Raw genomic sequence first — 25,283 nt, 5'->3', positions numbered from 1 at the left:
GCATGGTGGCACGTGCCTGTAGTCCCAGCTACTCAGGAGGCTGAGATGGGAGGATTGATTGAGCCTGGGAGGTGGAGGTTGCAGTGAACCAAAATCATGCCACTGTACTCCAGCCTGAGTGACAGAGCCAGACCCCATTTGAGTCCAGGAGTTCAAGGCTGCAGTGAGCTATGATCACACCAGTGCACTCCAGCCTGAGTGACAGAGTGAGACCCTGTCTCTTGAAGAAAAAGAGAAAAAGTATTTCAGACTTCTCTACTTGTTACGAAGTTATATTATTTCAATTACATCTTTTATTATTAATGACTGTAATTTTAAATATTAATGCTCACAGTTGTGTAGGGAAAGAGCATTGGGCTAGGAGCCAGGACTCTTAAGACTCTCTCATTCTGATTGTGCCAGTTACTGGCTGTGGGATCTGGATTGTTGTACAAAGAGTAGAGTTGGGCCAGATGGCCTTTTAGGTCCCTATCGACTCTTAAAAATTAGATTCAGATGTTATGCAACAAATCAGTCACTTCAGAGTTCCTTCAGTTTTATCTTGTGATCTTTTCAAACCCCGTTAGAATGTAGTTGGCTGGTACTCATTGCCACTGCAGTTATGAGCAGCTCATGACAGTGGATGTATTTTCACCCACCAGGTTTTGAAGGATACCCATGGTCCCATTTGGACCATGGGAGTTGGTTGTACCTTCCAAGCTAAATAGCTATGGGTAGGTTCCTGTGCATAGATCCTGTGGCCCTGCAGCCCAGCTACAGCTGACTGCTCAGGGGTCAGCACCCAAGAAAGGGAGGCCATCTGTAGGCTGGGTATGAAGGAGGTCAGTGTCTTGTGAGGTATCTGGTGGAACACCCTATACAGGATACTCTCTGGGGGAGAATTTGAATGCAAGACTCATGGAGAAGGACTTAGTAAAGTGGAGCAGGGTCCTGAGAGAAACATGTAAAGAAGGCAGAGAGCAAAGGCATGAAGGAGCAGAAATTGACACAGTGTTTATTAGCAATAGGTAGAGGCAAAAGTGTAATCAAACACAAAAGAAGCTGAGATGAGAAAGAATTGCTTTAATTCCTTTTGGACAACTAGAGCTGTTGTGGACCTTGGTGGCTTAGCTCTCAGCTATCCATTGGGTTTCCTGGGCTCTCACTTATCCTTGTACCTGTAGAGTAAACCTCCACTGCCCACAGTAACTTATTCCTTAAAACCTAAAGGGGCCTCACTGACAGTTCTGGAAATTGGCATTCCTGTGTAAAGTAAAAACTTTCTAAAGTATTTTGCCAAAAAACAGCAAGGAACATTCATTGGTTTATAGTTTTACATGCTTGATTGCACTGATATTCTCTGATGGATTGAGTTAGCATGGCAAGACTTAGTTCATCTATTATTTGGGTTATTTATTCATTTGACAAACATGGAAACATTACATGCCTACTATGTGAAAGACACTACATTCTGCCCTGCCTCCATTTTATTTTCAGCGTATATCTTTTCAGATTTATTTTTCAAAAGAGATTATAGTTCTATGATCTTTATTTTTGCTATTTTCATAATTGAGCACTTCATTGTTTAAAGGGTAGAGGGTACATTCTGTTTCTTTGGTACCAATAATTGTTACCATTGAGCAGGCACTATGTAATGCATTTTGCAACATTCTCTCATTTACTTCCCTCAAAAATCCTGTAAAATGGAAATGATAAAAATGTAAGGCTTTAAGAGCACTGAGTAACTTGTCTAGGATCATGGAGTAGTTAGTAGCAAAGCTGCAGCTGGAGCTCAAAACTCTGACTCTAAAGCTCATGCTCTTAACCACTGCACAGTATATTTGCTCTTTCAGTCAGAAAATAAATGAATAATGGAAACCAAATTATTTCTTCCTTAAAATTCTTCTTGTGGTTTAGGTGCAGAACTAACATGACCCCCTCCACAGAGTCTTTGCTGATAACTGCCCCTCTCCCTGTGCTTCCCATTATTCCTCCAGTTGAAGGAAACCTAATGTTTTATACCCTTACATCTTTCTGAATTCTGTAGCACTTTGGATCAGAGACCATCAGTCCTTCATTTGATATCTCCCTGAAGCACCTAGTACAAAATCTTGCATGTAGAGTTGGTGCTTGATCTTGTAGAAGTAAAGAATGAATTATTTCCTTGTCTTTACCAATCCAGGAGACTTGGATAGTTCTGTGTTGCACCTGCTTTTGTGCTTTAAATAAAGTAAAATGAAATAATTATGAGCAGATACTCTTTTGTGTCTTTGTATTTGAAATCTGCTATCAAAGCATATGGTTGGGTTTTGTTGTTAATCCAGACTGACAGTCTCTGCTTTTTAATTGGATGGTTTAGTCCATTTACATTTGATGTAATTATTGATATGGCTGGATTTGACTACATTTTGCTGTTTTCTATTTGTCTTGCTGGGTTTTTTTGTTTGTTTCTCTGTTTTTTCTTTATTGCAAGTTATAAACCTTACAATATTGTTGAGTAATTTCTGCTGTAGGCAGTCTTAACCTTTTTTTAACTAGCTTTTTGTTTTATTCACTTATTTAACATTTTCAGTGCTCTTTACATCTGAGAGTTACCATCTAAGTGTCAATTCCTTTTAGCTTTCACAATTTTTGTTAGCATGCATTGTAGTGCAGGTCTGCTAGTGATGAATTCTCTCAGCCATTGTGTTTCAAAATATCTTTATTTCATCTTCATTTTTGAAGTTTTGCTGGTTAGAGAATTATACTGGTAGAAGAAAAATTTTTTTTCTTTCAGCATTTGAAGATGTTCTGTTGTCTTCTGGCCTCCATTATTTCTGTTCAGAAATTGGCTGTCATTAGTATCAGTGCACTATATGTAATATATATCTATGTGTGTATATATATATAGATATATATTTTTTTCCCTCACTGCCTTCAAGATTTTTCTCTTTTCTTTACATAAGCAGTTTGACTATGATTTGCCTCAGCAATTTTATTTTTTTTTTTAATTATCCTGATTGGCATTTATTGAGCTTCTTGGATCTGTAAGTTGATGTCTTTCTACAGTTTTGGGCCATTGTTTTTTTCAGATTTTTTTTTTTTTTTTTAGATGGAGTTTTGCTCTTGTTTCCCAGGCTGGAGTGCAATGGTGTGATCTCAACTCACTGCAACCTCTGCCTCCCAAGTTCAAGCGATTCTCCTGCCTCAGCCTCCCAAGTAGCTGGGATTATAGGTGCATGCCACCATGCCCAGCTAATTTTTGTATTTTTAGTAGAGACAGGGTTTCACCACGTTGGCCAGGGTGGTTTCTATCTCTTGACCTTGTGATCCACCTGCCTCAGCCTCCCACAGTGCTGGGATTACAGGGGTGAGCCACCGTGCCTGGCCTCAGATATTTTTTGTGACCTATTTTCTGTCTCCAGTTACATGTCATTACACTGCTAGATACTGTAACAATTATCCGGGCTCCATTTGGGTTTTTTTTTTTTTTCCTTCAATATTTTCTTCAGATTGGATAGTTTCTGTTGATTTAACTTCAAGTTCACTGACTCTTTTTCTGCCATCTTTTGCTATTAAAATATACAGTGAACTTTTTACTTCATTTATTTCTTGTCAGATCTGGAATTTTCATCTGTTTTTAAAAATTTAATGAAACATTTTTGCAGTGGTTAGATACACATAATGTAAAACTCATCGTCTTACCCACTAAAATGTATATATAGCTCAGTGATATTAAGCACATTCATTTTGCTGTGCAACCATCACCACCATCCATCTCCACAATGCTTTTTCATCCTGCAAAACTGAAATTCTATATATTTGGCTGTTGTTATTAGTTTCTGTTTCTCTGTTGATCTTGTCTTTATTCCTTATTCAGATATTTTCCTTTAAGTGCCATAAAGTTCCTCTCTGCTAAATTGCAACACTGGGTCATCTTGGTGTTGGTTTCTATAGATTGCTTTTTTCTTGGGTACAGGTCACATTTTCTTGTATCTTAGCATGTCTAGTGATTTTTGATTGAACACTGGACGTTATGAATGATGTAGAGATTCTGGATTCTGTTATGATCTTCAGAAGGGTATTTTTTTTTTTCTTGGCATATAGTTAGTATGGCAAGATTTAAGCTCAGCTCTAAACTCCTATCTCCACTGCATTAGCCGTAGTTGAAATCTCCATGCAGTTCTTTCGATTTCCAGTTGTTACTTTTTACTGGCCCCCTTGGGTTCTCCAGCCAAGGATCTGAACATATATTTAGTTGCCTATTTGGGAGTTTCACCCGCTATGTGGCTCCCTCCCTTTCAAGGTTTTGTCTGAACTTTCTGGCTGCCCTTCTAGCCCTGAACTTTGTGCCTGTCACTCTGAACCATGCCTTATAGGGATTGGCATGTATTCTTAGGCAAAAAGCTACAGATGTATAAATCTCACCAACAATTCTTCTCTTTCAAGGGTAGCCTCTCAATTTCTACGTGCTTTTGATCATTCTCCTAGTGCCTTCAAATAATTTAAAATATGTTGTCCAAAGTTTACAATTGTTTTCTGTGGAAGGGTGATGTGACACTGCTACTCTGTCACTGTTGGAAGCCAGATGCCAAGCAGATACCTTTTGGGGCTTACGTTCAGATGCTTCCCTTGTTCTCAGCCTTGTGCTCACCTGGGCTGTGGAGGAAATAGGGCTTCTTCTCAGGGAGCTCCATTTTCAGCTCAGGAGCAGAGAGGGCACAGGGAACCCTGTGGGAGTATCTTAGTCCGCTCGGACTGCTGTAACAAAATGCCACAGATGAGTGGCATAAACAATAGAAATTTATTTCTCACAATTCTGGAAGTGAGAAGTCCAATATCAAGGTGCCAGCAGGGTTGATTTCTGGTGAGGCCTCTCTCTCTTTGGCTTGCAGACAGCTGCCTTCTCATTGTGTCCTCACATGAACTTTTTTCCTGTGTGCTTGTGCTCCTAGTGTCTCCTCCTCTTATAAGGATTCTGGTCCTATTGGATCAGGCCTCATCCTTATGGCCACATTTAACCTTAATTACATCCATGAAGGCCCTGTCTCTAAATATAGTCACACTGAGGGTTAGGGCTTCAACCTGAATTTGAGGGTAGGGGATACAGTTTTGTCCATAACAGAGATTAATCTAGCTTCTAGTCTCAGGATTTTGTGAGGGAGGTAGGGGAGACAGAGTTGTGTTGTACCAATGGCATCAGGACGTGTTTAATCAGTCACCATGTAAATGCAGAATGTTTCAGGCATAGCATGAAGGGCTAAGGATTCAGTTATGGATAAGACTGGCCCCATCCCTGCCCTCATGGAACTCACAGCCTAGGGGGAGAAAAGATGTATAGACATGACATTGCAGAGTGATGAAGTAGGGGACATTCAGGGCTCCCTGGGAATACTGAGGAAGAGGTGCCCAAATAAAGGTTAGGGGTCAGGAGAGGCTTTTTCAAGAAAATGTCTGTCTTTTTTTTTTTTTTTTTTTTGAGACAGAGTTTCGCTCTTGTTGCCCAGGCTAGAGTGCAGTGGCATGATCTTGGCTCACTGCAACCTCCGCCTCCTGGGTTCAAGCAATTCTACTGCCTCAGCCTATTGAGGAGCTGGGATTACAGGCATGTGCCACCATGCTCAGCTAATTTTGTATTTTTAGTAGAGACAGTGTTTCACCGTGTTGGTCAGGTTGGTCTCGAACTCCTGACCTCAGGTGATCCCCCCGCCTCAGCCTCCAACGTGTTGGGATTACAGGCGTGAGCCACTGCGCCTGGCCAATAAAATGTCTTTCTAAATTAAAATGCTTCCGTGGAAGGTGGCGTGACCAAGCTGCTCTGTCGCTGTTGGAAGCCAGATGCCAAGCAAAAAGCTTAGGATGCTTAGGGGCTTAGGATGAGTGAGGCGTCAGCTGTGGAAGAAACGAAAATCAAGCAGAGGGAATAGTAAATGTGAGAGGCTCCCGGGTTGAGCAGGGCACGCCAGAAGAACAGAAAGTCGATGAGGAGAGGTGGAGCTGGAGCTGGGAGAATTGGGGAAGTGGAGTGGTGAGGGATAAGGCCAGAGAGGTAGGTTGTTGGATTGTAACTGCCTGTCCCTCTAAAGAGTAAACTCCTTTTTTCTGTTTAATTTTTGCTCGTTCTTTTAAAATTTTTATTTATTTTTTATCTTTTATCTTTTTTCTTTTGAGAGTAAACTCCGTAAAGACAATGAGTAAGCCTCCTTCAGCTTGGTGTCCTCTGCCTGGCGGAGAAGCTGTGTCGTAAATGTTTACAGGTGCCCTTTGTTATGATTTGTGGGGTGAGGTGGAAAGGTTGGGCGTGCAGGTGACCTCACCTCCTTGGTGAGGGAGGCAAGGACCTGGAGGTTGCTGACCATCTCTGGCTGTACCTTGTCCCTGTGTCCTGGGTCACGTGGTGTTTTGTTGTTGTCAGGCCTGGACAGCGAGTCTGCCTCCAGCAGCATCCGCTTCAGCAAGGCCTGCCTGAAGAACGTCTTCTCGGTCCTGCTCATCTTCATCTACCTGCTGCTCATGGCTGTGGCTGTCTTCCTGGTCTACCAGACCATCACTGACTTTCGTGAGAAACTCAAGCACCCTGTCATGTCTGTGTCTTACAAGGAAGTGGATCGCTATGATGCCCCAGGTAGAGCCTGCCCCTGGGCCAGGCATCAGGGCCCCAGATCTAGGGTGTCGGCTGGCAGATACTCTCTGAGCTGCCATTGTATTTGTGGCACTACAGGCAGGGCAGAGGAGGCCAACCAAGCGTAGTCTAGGTAAAGAGTCTACACCCAAAGAGCTGCTGTTGGGAGTGTGGTACGTGCTGAGGAGAGAAATGAACAGAGCCTAGAGTAGCTATTGCAGGCTACTAGAGGGGTCAGGAAAAGCTTGGCAGAGAGGTAGGATTTGAGCTGGTCCTTGAAAAGCACATAGATGGGAAGAGAGTGTCTTTGGGATGGGGATCAGCAGAGTGAAGGGGTGTCTAGGGAAGCAGAGGGCTTCTCTGGAGAGGATGAGACTAACTTGGCTGGGGCCAGAGGGCAGGGATGAGGAGAAGCAGGAGTCAAGGCTGGACTGTGGGGTGGGGAGGGTGATAGGGGAGGTGAGACCATCCAAGGTAGACAGGAACCCTGCCTGGAGAGGGACTCCCAGGCCACACTGGGTAGACCTGTCCCGCTGGGGTGTCTGGTCCCTGAGTGGCAGTCCGCTCTGCTACAGAGCAGGCTGTCTGCTCTGGGCTACAGGCTGGCACTGGATGCTCTGGGGGCTGTAGAGTAAATGAGGAGGCATGAGCTGTGTGACTTTGGCCTTGTCTACCCAGTGTGTGCCACCTGCTCTGTCCACAGATGCCCCTGAGTGACCTGCGGGAGGGCCTGCTCACATGGCAGAGCCGGAGTCCAGGTGCCCTCTCTCTGGAGCTTCCTGCCAGCCTCCAGCAGAGTCAGTTGTGCTGGTCATGGCTCTTCTGCCCATCTCTTCCTGTCTTGTGTTTGTCCCTCTTCTCTGTGTGTCTGGTTGAGTCTTCTTTATCTGTAGGTTTTACTTTCTCTGTCTGGTCTCTTAGTCTCTCTGAAGTCTGTCTCTGATACCATGTGCTGCCGTCTTAGCATTGCTGCCCTTGAGGCTGGACAGCTACTGTCCGTAGAGGTGCCTGGGCTGGAAACAGGGAGGGACTCTTGGGATGTGACTCGCACACTTGGGGCTCCCAGTCTAAGAGACAAAACGAGTTCCGAGGAATTCCACAGCTTAGAGCCTCCCAGCGATTCTGCAGGTGGGTGTTGGCCCAGAGGGATGGCACAGGGGGGCTGAGTCAAGAGACACTCCCTCGGAGGGTGTGGAGCGGGGCTCTGAGGGGAACTGGGTTTTGATGTGGGCGTCAGGGTGGCTGGATCCCAGGTTGGCCAGGGGCTTACTGAGGAGGGGCTTGTGCCCTCTGCTAGAGCGGGGCTTTCTGAGGCCAGGGGATGTGGCTCCTCACCCTCTGAAACCCTTTTCTTCTCCCTTCCTTGCAGTCATCCAGGAAGTCCAGAACGTAGGTCGCTGGTAGATGTGAGATGGTTTCAGGGATGTGGTCAGTACTGTGATTTCTGACACTTGCTTTTCCTGTTTGTGCCCCCAGGTATTGCCCTGTACCCCGGTCAGGCCCAGTTGCTCAGCTGTAAGCACCATTATGAGGTCATTCCTCCTCTGACAAGCCCTGGCCAGCCGGGTGACATGAATTGCACCACCCAGAGGATCAACTACACGGACCCCTTCTCCAATCAGACTCTGGTAATTCCTGTCTGCCTGAGCTGGGTCTGGGCAGCTGCTCCGTTAGCCCCACACCCCTTCTTCCACTCACTCAGTGTGGGGCCTTGGTCCCCAAGCAGACATGCGGCTGTGCCACGTGGACACTTGGCTGTGGTTGGCTCGTTTGCATTCAGGGAGGACAGTGAGGCCTCCAGCCTTTGCTGATTAATGCTCAGGGATTCCTGACAGTGCGGTGAGACCCTGTCCCTGATGGAAGAATGACAGGGCTAAAGGGTGGGGCTGGTGGGATATAGCAAAGTGGGTACCTGTCCACTTTACAGAATTGCCAGGATACTTTTTGAAAATACAAATTGCCAGGTTCCATGTGAAGCCAACTGAATTATAATTCCTTAGGTGAGGCCTGGGAATCCGTAGTTTGAAATAAATATGCCAGCATAATGGAGTGCCGGTATGGGGACAACGACTCCTGGGCCCTGGGCTGGCCGTGTTGTCATGTACAACAGCACGGCTGGGAAGGATGACTAAGGGATGGGGTTCGGAGTGCCCTGGAGGAGTGGCACTGCACAGGGTTTCAAAGGCAGGGTGGCATTTTGTATTGATTTACATCTCATCTCCTTGCTTCAGAAAGGATTGAAAGGGGCTACAATAAAGTTTTCCAGATGAAATTGGGAAGGAAAGGTTTTCTAGGCAGAGGAAATTGCACCATGACCTAAAGGGAAGAGACGACATGTTGTACTTTTGCCTCTGGGCACAATTGCAGTTGGCGGGGAGATGTTTCATAGGGTCAGGAGCCCTGGAAGACTGATGGGTGATGAAGCTGTGGACAGAGTAATGGCCAGATGAGAAAAGAATATGTATCGTGCTGTAGTGCCACACTTGCTCCCTTGGGTAACAGGGAACTGTTAGTGGGTTTTAAGATGAAAGAATCGCACTAATATTTTTTTGTTAGTATGTGTACGCCAGGCCCCCTCCTAAAATTCTGCTGAAATGATTCTGTAAGGAACGAGATAAAACAGACTAGAACATCAATAATAGCTTTGCACATAAAGAAAGGATATCACCAGTGGACCAGACATTTTGAGGAACTGGTATAAAGTATAAAAAACAGCTTGGGCCTGATTGGTGGAGCAAACAAATTAGAGAAAAACCCTAACCCAAAACAGATGCAGAAGAGACCTGCTGTAGAGGTACAAGCTTTCCTTCCAAACCCCCAGCTTGGAATCAGCGCTGTTAGAAAGCAGGGTAGTCATTACTGGACTGCCTGTTGGCTGGGCCAGACACACCCTATGCCCTCCCCAGGTATGCAGAGCCGCGGATGGTTGCTTCTGGGTAAAAGACCCTGGAACCATTCTCTACAGAAGCTAAGGGAAGATTCTTTACTTAGGCATAGGAAACAGCAGACTTCTACAATGGAAAAGGAGAGAGAACTAAAGGAAAGGACTCTTCCCAGAGTAAAACACACTGGAATCCTCAGTGTGCTTCCACAGAGCATACTTAGCTTTCCCATGCAAGGGAGAGGCCTATTAGAGAAACAGAAATTTATTACTTTGGAAGAAACCAAAACCCAGACCTATACTAGTCAACCTAATCCTTCATTCATAAATAAGAATGGAGAATTAATGGTCACCAGACATTTGCATGAAACTAATGACAGAAAAAGACCAAGATGAACAAATAGAATGGACTCTAGAATAGGGAAATGGAAGCTAATTAAAACAAAAAGGAAGCCGGGCGCGGTGGCTCAAGCCTGTAATCCCAGCACTTTGGGAGGCCGAGGCGGGCGGATCACGAGGTCAGGAGATCGAGACCATCCTGGCTAACACGGTGAAACCCTGTTTCTACTAAAAATACAAAAAACTAGCCGGGCCAGGTGGCGGGCGTAGTCCCAGCTACTCCGGAGGCTGAGGCAGGAGAATGGCGTAAACCCGGGAGGCGGAGCTTGCAGTGAGCTGAGATCCGGCCACCGCACACCAGCCCGGGTGACAGAGCAAGATTCCGCCTCAAAAAAAAAAAAAAAAAAAGAAAAGAAAACAAAAAGGAAAACAACTTTTAAACAATTCCAATATGGAGTTATGTATAATAGAAGCTCTCTGTCTGGATTCCCAACTCCCTTCATCCCTCTGTAAAACACGCTAATGAACACTCATGGCTGCTTCCGTCCCACCAAGTGCCTGTTCTCTGGATGCCCTCTTCTCCTCCCCCAGTTGAAGGGTACGCTTACGAGGAGTCAGTGAGGGTCAGTTCCAAACCCGTGTAGGCCAGTTGCACTTGTTACAGTAGTTACATGATTTGACTAAATAGTGTAAAAACCCTTGAAATAAGGGCACAAAGAGAGAGTTGTTTTTATGGAAATGAAGTTGAATACAACTACTAGCCCCCGGCTCTGAGTGATGGTTCGTCTCCTCCATCAATTCCTTGAAGTCCACAAGCTATAAACTAACAGAGAAGTTATCTCCTCCCTATCCACCAAGTTTCCTACCCAAACCAGCGTATAGCAGTGGAGGAAGAACACGATGAGAGCAGTAGAGCTCCCGTTTGGAAAAGGACGAAGGGGAAGGGTCTGCAGCTCTGCTCTGCAGCAGTGCTGGAACCCTGCGGGGTGGGACTGGTGAGATGCCTTCTTGGCGTGAAGTAAGCTCCTTGGTTTGAACCTGTCACTGCCCTCAGAAAGAGACTCCTGTGTGCTCTGGCCTTGTCCCTGGAACTTCTGCCTTGGAGGTAATGCTCTGTGGCCATATCTGAAATGGATATTAGAAAATACGCCCTCCCTGGTGGCTGCACAGCTTGTGCCACTCACTTCTTGATTGTGTGAGTGGCTTTAGGGCTAAACAATCACATACTGGGAGGGTGGCTTCTTACCTGCCTCCTCCTCCCGTTGCCTTTGTTTGCAGTGAGATTTCAGAAACGTGTAGGCTTCTGGCTGTTCGCATCTAATCAAGTCCATGTGAAAGTGACCCCGGTCGAGGGTCTCATCCTGTTATATTTGTAAAATCTTCGGAATTTTGTAATTTTCTGGTGCTTTCTTTCATGCTCTCAATTTAATGGTAGTTATTTTTTACCAAATGCTCTGTCCGGCACAATAAGGTTTGCCACTTTTCCAGCCTGCGGGATCCTTTTCTATGTCCTTACTGCCCGCCATTTTCCCACCGCCCAAATGTTTGGCTGATGCCTCATTTTTAGATTTTTTTGCAACCATGAAACATTCCAGTGTCAGTTAACCAATTATGTATTAGTCAGAGTATAAGCTAAGCTACCGAATAAAAACAAAACCCGCAAATACGGTGGCTGAGATGAGGGAGAAGTCTTCTCTCTTTGAGAACAGTCCTGGCATGCAGGCGGTGTGGCCAGTGCTGCCTCATAGGATAGTCCAGCCATGACTTTTGTCTTGTCACTGTGCTGTCCCCTGGGCATTGTTCTGGTCCATGTGGGCAGTGTGTGTGTGCGTGTGTGTGTGTGTGTGTGTGTGTGTGTGTGTGTGTGCGCGCGCGCGCACGCGCACATGCCCACGCCTGGGAAGGTGAGAAGTGGAGGGCAAGCAGTTCCCTTTTCAGGAAATGGCATGGAGTTGAATCAGTCCCCTTTTCTTCCATACGTTAGGAGCTTCATCACATGGCTACATTTAAGGGCAGAGATGAGGCTCCAGCAGGAGGAGTGGATTCTGCTGAAACCTGGGTTGGGAAAGCCGTTCTAGTACTAAAGGAAGAAATGGATAATAGAAACCAGGGACAGTGTTCTCTAAAATGAAATGGCACAGAAAGGTTGAAAAATAAATAAGATGGACAAAGCTGTCTTGGGAAAATGCAACGAAGCCCAGAAGTGGCAATATGAATAGTCAGTGTGGAATTCCATGTGTGAAGGGTGAAAGAAGGATGTTTAATACTGATAACAGGTTCAACTCCATACTCCCCACTAAGACAACCGAACAGTTCCAAAACTTCATGTACTAAACAGCATGACATTTATATATTTTAAGCAAAATCTGTTAGAAGTAAAAAATACCATCACTTTAGAGCACGATTTAAACACCCCTCTCAGAAATTCGCAGATCAAATAGACAAAACCTAGAAAGGATAAGAATTGAATAGTGCACTTAATAAATTTAGAGTGTGTATGTGTGTGTATACATGTGGGGACACAAAACTTTGTAACTGATAGTGGACTCACTTTTTTTCAGATATCTAGAGCATTTATAAAAGTTGATGTAAAAGACATTTTTTTCTAAAGTTAATCTATAAATTCAGTTTCCATCACAGTTAAAAGTCCCAATGAATTTTTTTTGTGGAACTAAGCAAGCTAGTTTTAAAGCATACTTAGGGGAACACGTGTTCAAAAATAACCAAGACAAGTTTGGGGATGGGGAAGACTAGTAGGGAGGGCACCGGCCCAGATCTGGGAACAGTGGAAAACCACAGGAATCAAAGCAGCATAGTACTGGACAGAGACAGACAAATGTGTGGGCTCTGCTGGGGCCGGGAGCAGACACAGATATTGGTTCTATATTGAATTTAGTATAGGATAAAGCAGGGAGGGGAAGAGGCTTTAAAACCTGTCTCTATGCATTGTTTGGGAAGTAGGAGTTAGAGCCCTATTTCACACTATATGCAGAGCTTAAGGCCAGATATATAAAGTATGTAAATGTAAAAAAGGTTAAAAAATGCTATAAAGAAATAGAGGAGAATATTGATATATAATTTTGGCTTTCCTCAGCAAGCAAAACCCAAAACCGTAAAGAAAAGGTTTCTTTATGGTTTATGGGTTTATAAGTTTCCCTATAGTGCCCTCCCTACCAGTCTTCCCCATCCCCAAACTTGTCTTGGTTATTTATTTATTTATTTATTTATTATACTTTAAGTTCTAGGGTACATGTGCATAACGTGCAGGTTTGTTACATATGTATACTTGTGCCATGTTGGTGTGCTGCACCCATCAACTCGTCAGCACCCATCAATTCATCATTTATATCAGGTATAACTCCAACACGTGTTCTTCTAAGTATGCTTTAAAACTAGCTTGCTTAGTTCCACAAAAAAAATTCATTGGGACTTTTAACTGTGATGGAAACTGAATTTATAGATTAACTTTAGAAAAAAAGGTTCAGCCGGGCGCTGTGGCTCAAGCCTGTAATCCTAGCACTTTGGGAGGCCGAGACGGGCGGATCACGAGGTCAGGAGATCGAGACCATCCTGGCTAACACGGTGAAACTCCGTCTCTACTAAAAATACAAAAACTAGCTGGGCGAGGTGGCGGGCACCTGTAGTCTCAGCTACTCGGGAGGCTGAGGCAGGAGAATGGCGTAAACCCGGGAGGCGGAGCTTGCAGTGAGCTGAGATCCGGTCACTGCACTCCAGTCCGGGCCACAGAGCAAGACTCCGCCTCAAAAAAAGAAAAAAAAAGAAAAAAAGGTTCATAGGTTTCACTACATTAAATTTAAAGTTTCCATAGGACAAATGACATTGGAAACAAAGTTAAAAGAAAAATGACAGACTGGAAGAAAAGATTGGCACACATAACAGATGAAAGTGAACATCCTTGCCAAATTACGGGCTTCCATAACTCAAACAACCAATGAGAAAAGTGGACAGAGGATGAGCTGCATTCAGCTCTGGTCGGGCATCGTGTGGGGAAAGCTCCCCAGGAATGAGCATGAGTCCCAGCCCGGGCCTGTTCTCGCCTGAACAGGAGGGTCTGGCTAGTGGTCCCTTTGGAGACCACTGGGCGAGGAGCTATGGGCTTTCCAGTCAGTGCTTCTGCCCTCAGACCCAGAGACCTCTGTGTGCTCTCCCAGGACTGAGATTCTGTCCTTTGTCTCTCTGCAGAAATCTGCCCTGATTGTCCAGGGGCCCCGGGAAGTGAAAAAGCGGGAGCTGGTCTTCCTCCAGTTCCGCCTGAACAAGAGTAGTGAGGACTTCAGCGCCATTGATTACCTCCTCTTCTCTTCTTTCCAGGAGTTCCTGCAAAGGTGGCCTTTTAGAGTTCACAGTGGGCTTACTGTCTACTTTTTATCTCATTCCAGCCGTGTACATCCCTGGGCTAAAGATGGAGGGCTGAGGGCAGGGAAGGGAAGGGACATTCCCAGATGACCCATTGGCCCAGGAAGGGACCTCACGAGCTTGGCCGGTCCACTCAACATCTTATCACAAAGTTAAGCGAATCTGGTGTGGAGGAGCACGCTGGCTGTTCATGCACCTGGTGCTGACTGGTTCTGGAGAGATCATTTGGTCTCGCCATTGCCTGGGGCTGCTGAGGAGTAGGGGAAGTTGCCTTTGATTTGTAAGTCCCCTTGAGGGCAAGTTCTTGTGTGGTTCCTTGGTTCCACTCCCCACCCCTCCAGTGTGCACAGGAACCACGTCTTGCCCCTAGGGCTCAGTGTGTGTTTGCCTGAAATACAGTTGGCCCTTGAACAACTTGGGGTTTGGGATGACCGAACTTAACCACTCCTGCCTATGCAGCCAAAAATGTTTGGATAACTTTTGACTCCCCCAAAACTTAACTACTAACAGCCTACTATTAACAGAAGTCTTACCAATAACATAAACGACACATATTTTGTGGTTATATGTGTCATAGACTGTATTCTTTTTTTTTTTTTTTTTTTGAGACGGAGTCTTGCTCTGTCCCCCAGGCTGGAGTGCAGTGGCGCGATCTCGGCTCACTGCAAGCTCCGCCTCCTGGGTTTATGCCATTCTCCTGCCTCAGCCTCCCAAGTAGCTGGGACTACAGGTGCCCGCCACCACACCCGGCTAATTTTTTTGTATTTTTAGTAGAGACAGGGTTTCACCATGTTAGCCAGGATGGTCTCGATCTCCTGAGCTCGTGATCCGCCTGTCTCGGCCTCCCAAAGTGCTGGGATTACAGGCATGAGCCACCGCGCCCAGCCATAGACTGTATTCTTATAAAGTAAACTAGAGAAAAGAAAATGTTATTTAGAAAATCATGGCTGGGTGTGGTGGCTCACACCTGTAATCCTAGCACTTTGGGAGGCTGAGGTGGGTAGATCACGGGGTCAGGAGATCGAGACCATCCTGGCTAACATGGTGAAACCCCATCTCTACTAAAAATACAAAAAATTAGCTGGGTGTGGTAGCATGCACCTGTAGTCCCAGCTACTCAGGAGGCTGAGGCAGGAGAATCGATTGAACCCAGGAGGCGGAGGTTGCAGTGAGCCTAGATTGCGCCACTGCACTCCAGCCTGGGCAACAGAGCGAGACTCTGTCTCAAAAAAAAAAAAAAAATTAGGAAGAGAAAATGTACTTACTATTCATTAAGTGGAAGTGATCATTGTAAAGGCCTTAATCCTCGTCGCCTTCATGTTGAGTAGGCTGAGGAGGACGGGGGTTGGTCTTGCTGTCTCAGGAGTGGCGGAGGTGGAAGAAAATCCATGTGTGAGTGGACCCGCCCAGCTCAAACCTGTGTTGTTTAAGGGTCTACTGCATCTCTAGTATGATGATGGAAGCTCCGCCACCTCTCTTAGTCTTTGATTTACAGTGATGAATGTCCCCTGACCATCAGAAAGTTCCTGTCTGCTCCACACACACTGCTTTGGGGTCACACCATGGAGCCTAGAGGGCAGGAGAATTTTCTTCATATGCCTGAGCTGAGAGAGACTCAGTTCCAGGTCCTGCTGAGCACAGAGGCTCCATTCAGAGCAAGCGGGGAGGCAGCTACCGGGGCAGGGAGGCTGCTCCCCAGTGGACATGCAGCGAGCTGCCTCCGTTCCACACCGCTGCTGCTTTGTTCTTCCACTCCAGAGCCTCTGCCTTAGCATTTTCCCCCCTTTCTGCCACCTAGAATTCCTCCCTTCCCTGCTTCAAGCTGGCCATCTTGCCTTCCTCCTGGAAGACTTTTCCCGGGATCCCGCCCCCACTCCACACTCCTTTTGTGAGCTTCCTCAGGACGCTGCTGCAGTTTTTACTTGTTTTTATGTTCGCTTTGATTTTGCTGCATCTGCACTGTCTTGGGGCTGATGCTGTAGGTGTCCCACCTGCCTGAGAGCTCCCCAGGGAACCCTCTTCCCCTCTTTGGGCTTTCCAGAGGGAGCTGACAGGCCAGTGAGGGCTTCCTCAGGCTCTGCTCAAGTCCAGAGTTCTCTGAGGAGCCATGAGCGCCGTGTTCTGAAGAGCTTCTGCCAACTTCATTGCCGACAGCTTTGGTAGCAGTAGATAGGAATGATGGGAGGAGGGAGGAGGATTTCTCCTATTGGGAGCTTCAGGGATCATGTTCCTGCCTTGAGGCCAGTGACAACTCCCCCTCCATTTGGAAACCAAACGGAGAGAACACTGGGATGGGCCTTGCTTTTGCTGGTGACTGACAGCCCTGCTGAGGCAACCACAGTTTGGAGAGGAGGCAGGGAGTGGGCAGCATCCTGGTTGTGCCAGCAAGGAAACCAGCTTGCAGTGGGGGCTTCGACTCCTGCTGCCAGACCTGGATTGACCTGGATCTTCCTTCTCCTTCCTTCCTCCAAGCCCAAACAGGGTAGGCTTCATGCAGGCCTGTGAGAGTGCCTATTCCAGCTGGAAGTTCTCTGGGGGCTTCCGCACCTGGGTCAAGATGTCACTGGTGAAGACCAAGGAGGAGGATGGGCGGGAAGCAGTGGAGTTCCGGCAGGAGGTAGGTGGCTCTGGGTTTGCTTGAAACTGCTGGTGACTTTTCCACATTCAAGTCTGAGGTGGAGGGAAGCTTGGCAGAGAAGGGTCCTTTGAGCAGGGCCTTAAGGGTGAGTTGGCCTTGGTCAGGATGAGAAGGGACCCCCATGGAGGGCTTCATATGCTGTACCAGAGAGTCTGTGTGTGCTTCTGCAGGCAGTGCACATACCGGCCAGTCCTCACAGAATGCATGTGTGGGGCAGAGATCACTGCGGCTTGCAGAGAAGTCAGTAACTCATCCAGCCGTGTCTGATGTCCTGTATCTAGCAGCACTGTGAGGGGCTGGCAGTGGCATAGCAGATTGATTATTTGCAGGGAAGAGAGACTAGACACAGTGGTCCCAAGTGTACATGTTGATGCTTTTCCTAAGGTCCTCTTCAGCTCTCATGGGTGTCACAGCAAGAGATGCCAGGTGTATCTCCTGGCTGCTAGGCCAGTGGGCTGAAAGCTTTTTGATCAGATTTCCCATTAGTAAAAACTTTTTGAGCATATACTCCATATACATACAACTTTGCAGGTGATATAACATACTATTATTGTCCTAGTGTTATATACATTTTAAACATTCAAAAACAGAAATGTTAAAAGGATGAGATAAAAATAAATACTAAAAAAAGCTAGTCTTTTCCTCCTGTATCCCAGTGGCTCATGATGCTCATTTGGAGCAGAAGGACACATTCCAGCCAACTAGGCTGTCACTGGCCAGAAGTCAGGCAGGAGGGGACTGTCTTGGGTTAGTGTTAAACAGGGTCCTTCATGAGCCCTAGCTCCTCAGACTAGTCCAGGCTGGATACTTGGAAGAGGTTCAAAGCCAGTTTTCTTCAAGGAAGCAAGGCTATTTTTCCTGCCTTTGGAAGTGACAATCCCTCCTGGTGATTGGCCCTTACAGTATTCCTGTTTTGTAAGATAACTGTCATCTCCCAGATTTTTACTTCCAAATTTGCTCCAAGAAATTCAAGTCCTTTCTTATCTGGCCCCACAACAGCTCTGAGGAAGGAGGCTGTGTTCACTTACCTGACAATTAAGTTCAACCCCATCTACCCTGGCTCTTCTGGTAGCTCCCACTGTGATCCGAAACCAAAGGGTGAAAACCCCAGTGAACCTTTACATTTAAGAAATTTTAGTGTCTTTTATTACTGTCTAAATTGGAAGTCTTTTGTTGGTGTTATGAGCTCCTTTGAACACAACTAACTAATGTGTTTTAAAATCACATTTTAGAGTTTAGAATGCCCTCACATAGGCATGCTCCTGTACTGTAGTGACGTAGGCATTTTGTTCGCCTTTGCGGGTGGCAAAGCTGAGGCTCAGCTTCGATGATGGATCCGAACCTCTGGGTGGAGCTGGTTTCTGCCTTTGCTACCTGCCTGCTGTCCGTTACACCACACAGCCTCTTTAGTAATTGACTACCAGATCTCACCAAGCACACCTACTGAGTATTTACAGGGAATGCTCAGCTGTGTGGATCTATGTGGCTGTGCTTTGTCCCTATAAACTTGAAGGGTTGAAACAAGGGTTGAAAGTTCAAACAAATACTTGGTCTGAAAACCAAGTATTTTGAAATTTGGGATTTTTATTGCTTTTAATTGTGAGTCTTACATGGTAGTTTGAATATGGTTTATTTTTTATTTTTTTTTAGAGACAGAGTCTTGCTCTGTCCCCCAGGCTGGAGTGCAGTGGCCCGATTTTGGCTTACTACAACCTCTGCCTCCCAGGTTCAAGCGATTCTCCTGTCTCAGCCTCCTGAGTAGCTGGGATTACAGGCGCCCACCACTACGCCCGGCTAATTTTTATATTTTCAGTAGAAACGGGGCTTAACCGTGTTGGCCAGGCTGGTCTCAAACTTCTGACCTCAGGTGACCTACCCGGCTCAGCCTCCCAAAGTGTTGGAATTACAGACATGAGCCAACATGCCTGGCCTGAATATGGTTTAATTGTGAGTACAGATACCTAGTGACAAATTTCAGTGACAATCCAAAACACCTGTTGTACATCACAGATCCCATTTCCCCAGAGAACTGTGGAAACCAAGGTAAAGCCTTAGATCTGCTACCAGTGTCAGGATCTTGTATATATGAGATTTTTGCCACTCTGTCTCCAAAAGATAGTGTGAGGAGAACCACAGTCTATGATCCCCTGCCTACTCTCTCTCCTTTCCCTGGGCACAGGCGAGGGAAGGGCACACACAGGTGGTAACACTGCTTTCTCTCCTCCATATCTAGACAAGTGTGGTTAACTACATTGACCAGAGACCAGCTGCTGAAAAAAGTGCTCAGTTGTTTTTTGTGGTCTTTGAATGGAAAGATCCTTTCATCCAGAAAGTCCAAGATGTGAGTATTATTTAAGATTATGATAGCAAAACCCCCTGCCCTGAAGCATTTTGGCTCATTCTTGTAGACTGATAAGTCTACCTACCTGTCCTCATCTTTTTTCATAGCACAAATCGCTTGTAATTTATATGTATGGCATCAGTGTTACGTATTCTTTGTGTTTAGTCTTGTCTTCATCACCAGACTTTCTCTGTAAAGGAGGGGACTTTAATTTTGCTCACCATAGTTTATCTGGGATATAGTGGAGTGCTTTGCGCAGAGTAGCTGCTTAGTAGTAATGTTCATTGAATAAATTGAGTAGAAAACATTAAGTCACTACTATACAGGTTACCGCAGTTGCAAGTTATTCTTTTTCTTAATGGTTCTCTGTAGGATAAATACTACATGTAGTAAGAACACAATGGTACAAATAAATAATTAACAAAGTATTAATTAATGCCATATTTTAAAAAAATTGATAAATGTACATGTTTATGTGGTACATGTAATATTTTGATACATGCATACAAAGTCTAATGATCAAAAATCAGGGTAGTTGGGTTACCCATCTTCTCAAACATTTTTAATTTCCTTGCATTGGCAACATTATTCTAGCTATTTTGAAATATATAATACATTCTTGTTAACTATAATTGCTCTACTGTACTATCATGTCATCTATCTTACTGTATTTTTGTACCTATTAACCAATTTCTCTCCATCTCTGCTTCCCCTAACCCTTCCCAGCCTCTGGTGGAGTAAAAAAACCACCATTTTACTCACTACCTCCATGGGACTCACTTTTTTTTTAGCTCCCACATGAGTGAGAACGTGTGATATTTGTTTTTCTGTGCCTGGCTTATTTCATGTAACATAATGTTCTCCAGTTTCGTTCGTGTTGCTGCAAATGACAGGATTTCATTATTTAATGACTGAATTGTGTATATATACCACATTTTCCTTATCCATTCATCCTAAGTGTTGATGGACACTTGAGTTGATTCCATATCTTGGCTATTGTGAATAGTGCTACAGTAAACATGGGAGTGCGGATATCTCTTTGATACACTGATTTTCTTTCTTTCTTTCTTTTTTTCTTTTTTGATTTCCTTTCTTTTGGATATGCACCCAGCAATGAGATTGCTGGATCATATGGTAGTTCTAGTTTTAGCTTTTTGAGGAACCTCCATACTGTTTTTTCATAGTGACTTTTATAATGTAAATTATTACATTAATCATAATGTAAATTATTACATTTCTACCAACAGTATACAAGCATTCCCCTTTTTCCACATCTTCACCATCATGTTACTTACTGTCTTTTTGATAGTGGTCATTTTAACTGAAGGGAGGTGATATAACCTTATTTTGGATTTGGTTTGCATTTCCCTGATTGATTAGTGTTGTTGAGCATATTTTCATATGCCTTTTGGCCGTTTGAATGTCATCTTTTGGGATAAATGGCTATTCAGATCTCTTGCCCATTTAAAAATTGGATTATTTGGCTTTTTTTTGCTGTTGAGTTGTTTGAGTTCCTTATATATTCTGGTTACTAATCCCTTGTTGGATGCATAGTTTGCAGATAATTTCTCTCATTCTGTAGGTTGTCTCTTAACTTTGTTGATTGTTTCCTTTATTGTACAGAAGCTTTTTAGCTTAATGTAATCCCATTTTTCTGTTTTCGCCTTTGTTGCCTGTGCTTTTGAGGTCTTACCAAAAAGATCTTTGTCCAGACCAATGTCCTAAAGTATTATCCCAGTGTTTTCTTCTAGTTTCATAATTTCAAGTCTTAGATTTGAGTCTTTAATCCATTTTGAGTAGATTTTTTTTATATAGTAAGAGATGGGGTCTGGTTTCATTCTTCTGCATATGGATATCCAATTTTCCCAGCACCATTTGTTGAAGAGACTGTCCTTTCCCAATTGTATTTTCTTGGTGCCTTTGTCAAAAATGAGTTGGCTGCACATACATGGATTTATTTCTAGATTCTGTGTTCTGTTCCATTGGTCTTATGTGTCTGTTTTTATGCCAATACCATGCTGCCTTGTTTACTATAACTTCGTAGTATATTTTGAAGTCAGGTAGTGTGATGCCTTCAGCTTTGTTCTTTTTGCCCAGGATTGATTTGGCTATCTGGCGTTTTTTGTAGTTCCATACAAAATTTAGGATTTTTTTTTCTACTTCTGTAAAGAATGTCATTGGTATTTTATAGGCATTGCATTCAATCTGTAGATTACTTTGGGTAGTGTGGACATTATACTAGTTCTTCCAATCCATGAACATAGGATATTTTTCCATTTTTTGTGTCCTGTTCAATTTTTTTGTCCCTATTTTACAGTTTTCATTATAGAGATTTTTTACTTATTTGGTTAAATTTATTCCTAGGTATTTTATATGTTTATAGCTATTGTAAATGGGATTGCTGTCTTTAGTTTTTATTTTATTCTTGCATTGCTATAAGTTTTTTAGATTGTTTGCTGTTAGCATATAGAAATATTCCTGATTTGGGTGTGTTGATTTTGTATCCTGTGACTTTACTGAATTTATCAGTTCTACCAGTTTTTTGGTGGAGTGTTTAGGTTTTTCAAAGTATAAGATCATGTCATCCGCACATAAAGACAGTTTGACTTCTTTTCAATTCGGATGCCCTTTATTTCTTTCTCTTGTCTAATTGCTCTGGCTAGGACTTCCAGTATTATGTTGAACAAAAATAATAAAAGTAGGCATCCTTGTCTTGTTCCAGATCTTAGAAGAAAGACTTTCAGTTTTTCCCCATATGATGTTAGCTTTGGGTTTGTCATGTATGGCCTTTATTGTTTTTAGGTATGTTCCTTCTATACTCAGTTTGTTGAGTTTTTTTTTTTTTTTTATGGACACAGTTTCATTCTGTCTCCCAGGCTGGAGTGCAGTGGCATGATCTCAGCTCACTACAACCCCTGCCTCCCAGGTTCAAATGATTCTTGTGCTTCAGCCTCCTGAGTAGCTGGGATTACAGGTGCACATCACCATGCCCAGCTAATTTTTGTATTTTTAGTGGAGGTGGGGTTTCACCATGTCAGCCAGGCTGGTCTCAAACTCCTGACCTCAAGTGATCTGCCCGCCTCGGCCTCCCAAAGTGCTGGGATTACAGGAGTGAGCTACCATATTTGGCACATTGAGAATTTTTATCATGACAGTATGTTGAATTTTATTAAATGCTTTTTATCCAGGAATTTTTCCACTTCTTTTACCATCTATTGAAATGATTACATGATTTTTGTTCTTGGTTCTGTTAATGTGATGTGTTACATTTATTGATTTGCATATGTTGAATCATCCTTGCATCTCTGGGATGAATCCCACTTGATCATGGTGAATGATCTTTTTAATGTATTATTGAATTTGGTTGACTGATATTTTGTTGAGGACTTTTGCATCTGTGTTCATCAGGGTATTAGCCTGTGGTTTTCATTTTTTGTTGTGTCTTTGTATCAAGGTAATGCTGCCCTTGAAGAATGAGTTTGGAAATATTCTTCAATTTTTTGGAATAGTTTGAGTAGAATTGCTATTAATTTTTTTTTTTAATGTTAGATAGAATTTAGCAATGAAGCCATCAGGTGCTGGGCTTTTCTTTTATCACTGCCTCTATCTTGTTACTCATATTGGTCTATTCAGGTTTTCTGTTTCTTCATGGTTCAATCTTGGTATAGACTCTGTATCCAGGAATTTTTCCACTTCTTTTAGGTTTTCCTTTATTGGCATATAGTTTTTCATTAAGTCTCTAATGATCCTTTGTATTACTGTGGCATCAATTATAATGTCTTTTATTTTGGTCTGATTTTATTTATTTGGGTCTTCATTCTATTTTTCTTAGTCTAGCTGAAGGTTTATTGATTTTGCTTAACTTTTCAAGCAACTAACTTTTCTTTTTTTTTTCTGAAACGGAGTCTTGTTCTATTACCAGGCTGGAATGCAGTGGCGCAATCTTGGCTCACTGCAACCTCTGCCTCCTGGGTTTAAACGATTCTCCTGCCTCAGCCTCCCGAGTAGCTGGGATTACAGGCACCCGCCACCATACCCGGCCAATTTTTGTATTTTTAGTAGACACAGGGTTTCACCATTTTGGCCAGGATGGTCTTGATCTCTTGACTTTGTGATCTGCCCGACTCGGCCTCCCACCGTGTTGGGATTACAGGTGTGAGCCCCTGCCCCTGGCGTCAAACAGCTAACTTTTCATTTAAGTTTCAGTTTCATTTATTTCTGCTCTGATCATTATTATTCTGGTAAATTTGGGTTTGGTTTGTTCTTTTCTAGTTCTTTGAAGTGATCATTATTAGCTTATTTGAAATCTCTACTTTTTTTGATGTAGGCATTTATTATAAACTTCCCTCTTAGTACTGCTTTTGCTGTATCTCATAGGCTTTGGTATATTGTTTCCATTTTCATTTGTTCAATAAATTTTAAAATTTCTTTCTTAATTTCTTCATTGACCTTTGGTCACTACGGAGCATCATGTTTAATTTCCATGTATTTGTACAGTTTCCAGAATTCCTCATTATTGATTTCTAGTTTTATTCTATTGTGGTCAGACAAGATACTTAGTATGATTTTGATTTTTCTGAATTAGTTGAGACTTGTTTTGTGGCCCAACATAGGGTCTCCCCTGGAGAATGTTCCATGTGCTGATGAGAAAAATGTGTATGCTGTAGCAATTGGAGTTTTGAGACGGAATCTTGCTCTGTCGCCCGGGCTGGAGTGCAGTGGCGCGTACTTGGCTCACTGGAAGCTCCGCCTCCCGGGTTCACGACATTCTCCTGCCTCAGCCTCCCGAGTAGCTGGGACTACAGGTGCCTGCTATCATGTCTGGCTAATTTTTTTTGTATTTTTTAGTAGAGACAGGGTTTCACCGTGTTAACCAGGGTGGTCTCGATCTCCTGACCTCACGATCCTCCTGCTTTAGTCTCCCAAAGTGCTGGGATTACAGGTGTGAGCCACCGCTTCTGGCTGGATGAAATGTTTTGTAAATGTCAGTTAGGTCCATTTGGTCTGGAGTATAGTTTAAATCCAATGTTTGTTGATTTTCTGTCTAGATAATCTGTCCCACTGTTGTGAGTGGCCATTGATGTCCCCTGCTATTATTGTATTGCAGTCTGTCTCTGTCTTTAGATCTATTAATATTTGCTTTATATATTTGGTTTCTCTGATGATATCGGATGCATACATATTTACAGTTGTTGTATCTTCTTGTTGAATTGACTCCCTCATCATTACATAATGATCTTTGTCTCTTTTTCCAGTTTTTGACTTGAAGTCTATTTTATCTGCTATAGGTATAGTTAAACCTGTTTTTTTATTTACATTTGTGTGGGATGTCTTTTTCTATCCCTTCACTTTCTTTTTCTCTCTTTTTCTGAGATGAAGTCTTGCTCTCTCGCCCAGGTTGGAGCACAGTGGCATGATCTTGACTCACTGCAAACTCCACCTCCCAGGTTCAAGAGATTCTGCTGCCTCAGGCTCCCGAGTAGCTGGAATTACAGGCATGCGCTACCATACCTGGCTCATTTTTGTATTTTTAGTAGAGACAGGGTTTCGCCATGTTGACCAGGCTAGTCTCAAACTTCTGACCTCAAACAGTCTGCCCACCTTGGCCTCCCAAAGTGCTGGGATTATAGGCATAAGCCATTGTGCCTGGCCTATCTCTTCACTTTCAGTCTGTGTGTCTTTCTAGGTGAACTATATGCTGTATGGCAGCATACAGTTGGGTCTTGTTTTTTAATAAATTCAGCAATTATATCTTAAGAATTTGGTCCATTTACATTCAGTATTATTACTGATAGAGAAGGACTTACTACGGCTATTTTGTTTTTTGTTTTTTGGTTTTGTAACTTCATTCTTCTCACTGTCTTTGTGGATAAATGATTATCTCTTTAAATTCCTATTTTTATTTTTATTATGTCCATTATAGGTTTTGGCTTTATGGTTACCATAGGGCTTATAAAAAACATCTTGCAGTTAAAACAAGTTATTTTAAACTGAGGACAACTTCACTTTGATCACAAAGAAACAAAAAACGTTTACAACTACACTTCAACTCCATACTTCTCACATTTTGACTCATTATATCTATTTATATATTATTATATCTATTTATATTTTTGTATTGCCTGTC

At 43.7% G+C, this 25,283-nt stretch overlaps 1 protein-coding gene across 3 annotated transcripts in view; it reads left to right on the top strand.

Annotated features, from left to right (window-relative positions):
• TMEM206 (transmembrane protein 206) overlaps positions 1–25,283 on the top strand; it is a 45,795-nt gene that overhangs the window by 15,578 nt on the left and 4,934 nt on the right. For 2 of the 3 annotated variants that reach the window (XM_011938550.1, XM_011938545.1), the window contains 5 exons: positions 6,374–6,583; positions 8,057–8,208; positions 14,004–14,146; positions 16,650–16,794; positions 19,049–19,156. In XM_011938550.1, the coding sequence (XP_011793940.1) occupies positions 6,374–6,583; positions 8,057–8,208; positions 14,004–14,146; positions 16,650–16,794; positions 19,049–19,156 (758 nt within the window). The remainder of the gene's footprint in view (positions 1–6,373; positions 6,584–8,056; positions 8,209–14,003; positions 14,147–16,649; positions 16,795–19,048; positions 19,157–25,283) is intronic. The other variant, XM_011938559.1, reaches the window with a different exon arrangement.

Source organism: Colobus angolensis, unplaced genomic scaffold (assembly GCF_000951035.1).
Source record: "Colobus angolensis palliatus isolate OR3802 unplaced genomic scaffold, Cang.pa_1.0 Scaffold100, whole genome shotgun sequence".
In the NCBI taxonomy this organism is placed as follows: Eukaryota; Metazoa; Chordata; class Mammalia; order Primates; family Cercopithecidae; genus Colobus; species Colobus angolensis.
Note: the sequence above shows the minus strand (reverse complement) of the source record. Positions and strands in the feature narration are given on the sequence as shown.